Raw genomic sequence first — 8751 nt, forward strand, 5'->3', positions numbered from 1 at the left:
AATATCCATTTATTGGTTTTCAAAGCATTACAATATCCGGCAGCTTAATTAGTTGATGAAAATGATATCAGATATATTGTTTTGCCAGTATATGTATGAGCTGGTAGTTAATCTCTCCATATTCTTTCTGATTTTGTCTGTAGTGAGGAAGTCTACCCGAGGGAAGAAGGGGAAGTCTAGTAACCAGGCAGAAGAACTCCCTGAGAACACCCCAGGGGAAGAACCAGCTCCTGCTGAAAATATGCCGCCCTCAGTCACAAATCCAGTAGACATAACCATCAAACCAGAAGATAAACCAGAAGATAAACCAGAAGATAAACCAGAAGATAGACCAGAAGATAGACCAGAAGAAGAAAATTTGAAAGCAGAGGTAACTTCAGCCTCACCAATCACCGAGATTGCTAGAACGGAGGAAGAGAAGCCTAATATCAAACAGGAAGATGAAGTCACAGTTAAGGAGAGTACTGCTGCTGGAGCTACAGCTGAAAAAAGAGCAGCAATAAAGGGTATTTGAGATGTATTTCCTTTTGCTTAGTCTTCCTGCTTAAAGTTGGTGCGAAATGTTAACACCAGTCTTTCTCACAGAGATCTAACCACCCCCCCAATTTTCCTCTATTTCACAGAGGAATCTAAACGGAGGCGTGAGGATGAGCTAAATCAGGAGCCAGAACCTAAGAAGCCTTGCTCAGAGCCCTCCACAACTGACACTTTCACTCTTCCTCCCTTTAGCCCAAATAACCCTATTGGTAAGACACTGCAAACACAAATTGTGCAGATATGATGTGTACAGTATCTTGCAAAAGTATTCATCCCCCTTTGTGTTTGTCCTGTTTTGTTGCATTATGAGCTGGAATTAAAATGGAGTTTTGGAGGGTTGGTATCATTTGATTTATACAACATGCCTACCACTTTAAAGGTGCAAAATTTTTTTGTTTTAAATTGTGGCACAAACGATAAGATATTAATAAAAAAAATAATAATAATCTGGAGTGTGCCTAGGTATTCACCCCCTTTTGTATGAAACCCCTAAATGAGAGCTGCTCCAACCAGTTCACTTCATAAGTCACATAATTAGTTGATTAAGATCCACCTGTGTGCAATCAGTGTCACATGATCTGTCACATGTCTGTATGAATCAACCTGTTCTGGAAGGACCCTGACTCTGCAACACTACTAAGCAAGCAACATGAAAACCAAGGCGCCTCCAAACAGGTCAGAGATCAAGTTGTGGAGAAGTATGGATCAGGGTTGGGTTATTAAAAAAAAAAATCCCAAACTTTGAATATCCTACAGAGCGCCATAAAATCCATTATAGCAAAATGGAAAGAATATGGCACCACTACAAACCTGACAAGCGAAGGCCGCCCACCAAAACTCTGACTGGGCAAGGAGGGCATTAATCAGAGATGCATCAAAGATAACACTGAAGTAACTGCAAAGATCCACAGCAGGGATGGGAGTATGTGTCCATAGGACCACTTTAAGCCGTACACTCCACAGAGTGGGGCTTTTATGGAAGACTGGCCTGAAAAAAGTAAGAAAACACATTTGTCGTTTTCCCAACAGCATGTAGTAGACTCCCTAAACACATGGAAGATGATTCTGAGAACACCATTTCTCCAGTGAAGCATGGTGGCGGCAGCATCATGCTGTGGGGATGTTTTTCATCTGCAGGGACAGGAAAACTGGTCAGGACTGAAGGAAAGATGGAGGGCACTAAATACAGGGCAATTCTGGAGGAAAAACCATGTTTAAGTCAGCCAGAGGTTTGAGACTGGGATGAAGGTTCATGTTCCAGCAGGACAATGACCCGAAACGTACTGCTAAAGCTACACTGGAGTGCTTTAAAGGAAAACATTTAAATGTCTTGGAATGGCCTCATCAAAGCCCAGACCTCAATCCAATTGAAAATCTGTGGCATAAATTAAAGATTGCTGTACACCAATGCAACCCATCTAACTTGAAGGAGTTGGAGCAGTTTTGCTTTGAGGAATGGGCAAAAATCCCAGTGGCTAGATGTGCTAAGCTAATAGAGACATACCTCAAGAGACTTGCAGCTGTAATTGCAGCAAAAGGTGGCTCTACAAAATATTGACTTTGAGGGGGTGAATACCTCTGCACACAAAACAGGACAAACACGAAGGGGGAGGAATACTTTTGCAAGACACTATACTGAAGACTTGACAGGGAATTGTATAAGAAAAAAGTAGTTAAGAGCACCATGTTCATATGGAGATTCCCACTATATTGGTGTGCATGCGCGCACATTCTATCCACATTCACTGGATATGAGCAATCGCACGCTCTGATTGGCTACTCTACTACTAGGCTATCAGCTCATATACCATGAGTAGAGAAAAACAAAATGGTGGAGCGTGTTGCTGAACCAACCGAGGACAAAATAAAAACTCTCCTCGAAAACAAACCCCAACCACCCAAAAAAACCCACAAAATATGGAGTAAAAGTATTTGATGGTCACAACATATCTTATATTTTTCAAGAATTGTTATAGCATTTTTCACAAGTTGCTCCTGTCATTCCGCCGGTTTGTTTACATTCTAAGCAGAAATTTTTTGGACGTTTTGTACAAAGATTTTAATTTATTGAATTTGCAAAAAATGCTGTTTGTCAAAATCCAGTGAATGTGGATAGAATAAGTTATTCCACTCAGTCTCGTCATACATGGCTTATAGCCAACTTGGTGCTATGCGCCTTGTTAGCTATCAGTACCCCCCACCCCCCAAAAAAAGCTATGCCTTGGAAATGGACTGAAATTGTTCTGGTTTCATATCTCTAAATAAGAAGGCTAACAAAATATAGCTCATGATCAAAAGATAAACGTTGAAATGCACAAATACTTTCTTCAAATTTGTTTATTGGGTAATAAACCCTGACTGGTTGATGCAGGAGCCCAACATGAAGTCTTGAATCACCCTGAAGGGGTTTATTTCATAGTAATGACAGGTTCGCTGTACACTTATCCTACTTTATTACATAGCTACTTATCAAATAAATAAAAAAAAATTGACTCTTGATTTAAAAATCGATTTTTAAAAATTACTTAATTTCTTCCTGTAATGATGTGGTCCATAGGGACAGTCTATTATATGTAGCAACTCTCAACAGAATTAAGATCATAGAATGCCATAATTGACCAATCAGAATCAGATACTCAATAAAGCCATGTAATAACAGCTTATAAACATAGTACTGCATTAAACATTGAGATTAAAGGAGTATATATGGGTCACTTCATTAATGCATAGAGTTAATAGAATATGGATTATAAGTTGGTTCTTGCATTGACTTTGGTACATTACGTAAAGACCAGGCTTTCAAACATTTGCTGATTGTCGAGCTCAAAGGGAATTAAAAAAAATGTAAGTTTTGGCAAGCAGAAGTCACCAAACAGTGAATAAATAATGTTCTTGCCACAGTCATTCTCGACAAAGTTATTACTCCTGTTTGGACACCTGAAATAGTGGGAGTTAAAATGCCTGGTACTTGTGTTGATTTAATTTGGGTTTTGTCTTGCGCGTCAGAAACTGACAAAATACTGCCCATCCTTATTGAAAAAATGCTTGATAATGGAAGGGAAATGCCATAGTCAAGATGAGAAAAGACAGTAATTGTAGAAAAGTCAGGCAACAGAATTTGTTTCGGACTGGTCACACCCCTGTTCCCCCTGCCATAGATTACTTGAATAGGTTTTGAATATTGTGCATTTGTATGTACAGGTGTGGACTTTGTGGTGCCCAAGACTGGCTTCTTCTGTAAACTCTGCTCTTTGTTTTATGGAAATGAGGAGACTGCAAAGAAAACTCACTGCAGCAGTTTACGGCATTACGAAAATGTGCAGGTAAACCATTACAATGGGTTCTAGTTCTTTTCCAACTGGTGAAGTGCACTGTTTTTAAAAACCAACTTTTCTCAGGCAGTAATGTGCTCATTTCAGGAATACCATGAGCATCACAATTTGTTCCTCTGATGTTTTGACAGTCCTGTCTGTATCGGCTAAAATTTGCTTTGGGTACCAATTTGATGGCCAGTTTTACAAGAAAATGAAAGTCAACTTGGATGCATTAAACTATGTTTAAAATATTGTTTAATGTTCTCCAAAACACAATAAATTTCAAGACCGCATGAGCTCGACATTTTGGAAAATGTCTGATTTTAGCACATATGATCTATATTTTGTTGGTGGACAGATGTGACAAAATAGATAGATATATACTTAAATGGAATTAGTATAAATTGCAATATGCATGTGAAAGATGTATAGCAATGTGAGAAATAGCTAGACCATTTACACTGGAATACAGTCATATCTGTAGAAAGACTTTTTTCAATAAATTCATCAAAGAAATCAGCACACATACAGTTCAAAAAGACTGCAACGAAAAACTTTGTACATTTTATATTAAGGTGCTTACAGTATATTTAGAATGAAATTGAGCTCTGTGCTATGATGTCATTGGATAATAACAAACTATTTAGGGAAGCCATCTACATTGGTTTGAAGACTTTTTTTTTTATATTTTAAAGATTTTCTTCATTCATTTAGTTAGTTGTTTCTATGTTTTTTGTTGCCGCATCCTGTGTCTCTCTCTCCGTTGCTCAAACTGTGATTTTGTAAGTTGCTTTTGATGTTCTTTTTGTTTCCTTGCTGTCTTTTCTTTTAATACTTTGATATTGTTCATTGTTGGCAGTTTTTATGTTCATTCTCCACCTTGCTTTCTTTTCAGCTGCTTTGTCGTTTCCCCTCTATTTTTCCCATAATTTAGACTTTAGTCACATTCTGTAACAAAAATATTTATTAGAGATAAATAGTATACCTAAAATTGGTGGACAGACGTGACAGATTAATTGACTAAACCATCAGATAGTAAAATTACCACATGTTCTCTCTCATATGCATGGAAATAAGATACTAGATATATCATTTTGTAATTTACCATTAACACAATTCCTTTAGATGATATTTTCTGTTTAATTTTTACCTACAATAACACCATCACTATAAACTGGCAGAAAGCAAATTCAGTATTCTATTTGCATAATACATGTAATCCATAGTTCGAGAATATTGACGTTTTATGAACAGGCGCTGTATTTGACTAATAATTTGAAAATCTTCAACTGAACTATAAAGGACATTGAAAGTAATTGAAATTGTACAAATTGGTAGACGGACGTGACAATGGATGATTATTCCATTACACATGTCAAATACGTCACCACCATTACAATATTAGTAATAAACTTGTACCTACTGTATTTAGTTGTCCTTAAGTACAAATATTAATGAAGTAAATCCAAAATAAAAAAAAAATCTGAAACAAAAAGTGGACGGACATGACACAAATGTTACGGAAATATTGTTTTGCTGCATTTGTGTACTTTTTGTACATCAAGAGACGAACGCTGTCCAGCGAACTTGCATTCCATTGCTTTTAATGCACTTGCTCATGTAAATGAAACATACATTTTACTGAAATGCTGCTAAATTTTAGTTTATTGCTGCTTCATTTTGAAAAGCTACAATTTAAAAAAAAAAAAGTGACATTTGGGTTATAAATATACAGATGAGGTTTTCATGACTGATGGTTCAACTAGCAGCACCTGTAAAAATATCTGCATATTAAATCCCGTATTTCATAAAGAACAGTGATTTTCTGTAATATAGTGGCTTTTATATTTACAACAAATTATCACTTGGCCAAATGTGACATGAAAATGTATGCCTTAGTGGGTCAGAAAGAGACTTTTCAGATCTGAAGTAAAACAAACTGCAGCTTTCTGCAACTCAGCTTCTGGAAATATGCATAATGTAACCATATATGTATATAATGATATATATAAAATATGCTTGTGTGTCACATTAATTAAAATTATCCATGTATAATGGTACCCTGAGCAAATCTTAGTCCGTATTTATATTGAAGAGAGATCGATATCTGTAGTTTAGCTATAGTATGTTTTTGAGCACTTCCTGTGGCAATATGCAACACGCGCGCGCGCACACACACGAGACAGACATGATAGACGGTTATTTTTGCTTTGTGCTAACATTTTCTAGGTGAATGCGGCACTGTCAATTCATGAATCCTAATCTTGCAAGCCAATATAAAGGAAAGATGGAGTATTTTGTGCCCCCCATCCCAAAAAAAAAAAACACTAAATAAAATATTGGTTACTACTTGATTTTCTTTTCATGTCATTGTCATTCTGACTGGACTTTTTTTTTTTTTTTTTTTTTTTTTTTAATATTTTATGTAACATTTATATAAAGTAGTGATGGGTTATGATATTTGAATGGTCAAATAGTCATTTTTAAAATGTTATGATCATCTTTTCTAAAATATACATTTCTTTGTTTTTACTGGTGCCTGGTAGTAAGTTGCTCACTCATTCATGCTCCCTCACTCCATGCATGCGTTTTGGAGGGGGCTCAATTTATTTCTTCATTTGTAGCATGTTGGTCAGATAGTTCCCAGTGAATATCGATTAGTATTTTTACTGGAAATGCCCATCCCTCATTCAGCTGGTTGCTTATAATTGAATGCAAGTTTGCACTTAAATGTTTGTCAGTACAAATTTTATTTATATTGTTAGTATGGAACCATCTGTCACTTTTATGGCCTGCTAGGGTTTTCTTCTGAGCAATGTTGACCACTCCGGTTTTGCTATAATTTATATATAGTTATAGTTAATAACTATATCTGTATATGTATCTGTTAGAAAATTGGTGTTCCCAGACATTGGGCTCATAATTACTGCTGTTATTTACATTCAGGAAAGTAATTCTGCTTTTGCTGTTTTCCTCTTGCAGAAATACTATGAGAAGCTCAAGGCTCAGCAGACTCAGAGTGGCTCAGCTCAGACACCATCCGCTAACAATTCGTCTGATTAAATGGATCAGTTGGTTATATGTTTTACTTTGTGCTAATTCTGGTAAATGGGTCCAATGTTTTGTTGTCAATTATAGATTTGTTTTTGTTTGCTGAATGTTTAGGTTCAAACTGGGAAGTAATTCGTTTAGACGTTACACAAAAAAAAAGCATTTTAGTAAATGCATGTTTTATTCATTATTTCACTTAATTCACACTGTGTATACTGAAGCAAACATGTTTGTTTTATTTTAAACATTTACCAAAATTAAAAACAATATAATGTACCATGATGCATTAAAAACTTTTAACTACCGAACCAGTATGTTTTGTCTATATTTAATTGGCTTGCTTGAGACATACATTTTATCTTTAAGAGCCAGATAAAATAAATACATCTTGTTTTCAAGTGTTTTTATTCAAATTGCATAAAATGGTAGCATCAGTCTATCCTGTTTATGAACAGCATAATGACCACATGAAGAAAAAAAACCTCCAGACAGCAGCGCTCGAAACTAACGGTGTCCCGATGTCCCGGGGACCATAAAAAATGTCATCGGGACACAAAATTATCATATCTGGGACAATCCCGGGACAATGGAAAAAAATAGATCTAGAAAAAAAGTTCTACATTAAAGGTGCAGTACAAGATTTTGGAATAACGGTTCCCGCAAGCCATATTTTGAAAAGAAACACTCCCACCCCCCGCGTCTCCACCCCCTCATAAAGCCTGAGAAAGTCCGGCTTTATAATGGGTGTCTATTGCGTTACACACCAGTGGAGCTCGTTAAGTTAGAGTGTAGAGAGCTTGGAAAAATAGCTCAAGCTTTCTCATTTAAACTGTGTTTTCAGCCCCAATTTTCACTCCACACACAATTTTCTCAAAAGTAGTCGCCACACTTGTCCTGATTCACACAATGTGTCTACCTGAGCGATAGGATTTACTGTTTTTGAATAAGAAGCCTGAAAGTAACGAGAGCGCAGCCCCATAGACTCCCATTATAAACGTGGCAGAAAAGTCACTCGTTTTTAACTCGCTCTAGTGACCTCATTTTTTACACTACAGACAAAAAAAATTACATCCGTGTGTTCAGGAGAGCCTTGTGGCGCTCACTGTGAAAGAATTTTGTGAATATCTCCTTCCGTTTTCGTGTAAATCCCCGTTGTTTGGAAGGAGCGCACTGAGAGAATCCTGCGCTCTGTGTGACACTCTGCTCGCTCTCACACACACACAAGGGCCGGGCTAGTCGCGGGCTTCAGTCTGATTGACGTGTCAGTATCCAATCATTTTGAGGTGGTACCTCGATATGATTGGATGGCGTTTTTCCTTTATTTTACACTGTAGACTGGATTAAAATATTTCGTTTTTTGGGTCAAACCTTCTATTGTACTGCTTGCAACATGGGTGTGCATTTCATCCATTGATGGTATGGCTGATGGCTTTCAAAACATCTCTGAATGGGGCAACAGGTATATTACATAAAAATGGATAACGGTAATGGTGAAAATGATAAGTTGGCCTTATAAGTGCCAACAGATATTCAAGGTATAAGTAGATGAAATGAACATAAAAGGGGTCTTATTTTCAGCTAAAGTGTACTGCAGATGTAGGGAGTTGAAACATTTTCTGAATGAGCTAGTTGGCCCCTTTTAAATAAACGGGTATCTATTCATACAGTGAGATCGCCAAAGTTTAATAAACTGAAAATGCAATAACTGTAATTTTGAAGTAGATGATGTATAGGACATGTGTCGCTTGTGTCTTGTGACTTATTGTAAAAATGATATAAAGGGTTCAAAATCGCATTGTTACAAATATAATAGAAACTTCATATGATAATATTAACCACTGGTTATTTC

The 8751-nt window shown here is 36.6% G+C and overlaps 1 protein-coding gene across 1 annotated transcript in view; it reads left to right on the forward strand.

Annotated features, from left to right (window-relative positions):
• Positions 1 to 7210, forward strand: part of znf638 (zinc finger protein 638) — a 63608-nt gene extending 56398 nt beyond the window's left edge. Inside the window, exons 23-26 of the mRNA XM_060919467.1 lie at positions 144 to 506; positions 624 to 746; positions 3739 to 3860; positions 6834 to 7210. Of these exons, the coding sequence (XP_060775450.1) occupies positions 144 to 506; positions 624 to 746; positions 3739 to 3860; positions 6834 to 6914 (689 nt within the window). The 3' untranslated portion in view covers positions 6915 to 7210. The remainder of the gene's footprint in view (positions 1 to 143; positions 507 to 623; positions 747 to 3738; positions 3861 to 6833) is intronic.
• The last annotated feature ends 1541 nt before the right edge of the window (positions 7211 to 8751 follow it).

Source organism: Neoarius graeffei, chromosome 1, assembly GCF_027579695.1.
Source record: "Neoarius graeffei isolate fNeoGra1 chromosome 1, fNeoGra1.pri, whole genome shotgun sequence".
Classification (NCBI taxonomy): domain Eukaryota; kingdom Metazoa; phylum Chordata; class Actinopteri; order Siluriformes; family Ariidae; genus Neoarius; species Neoarius graeffei.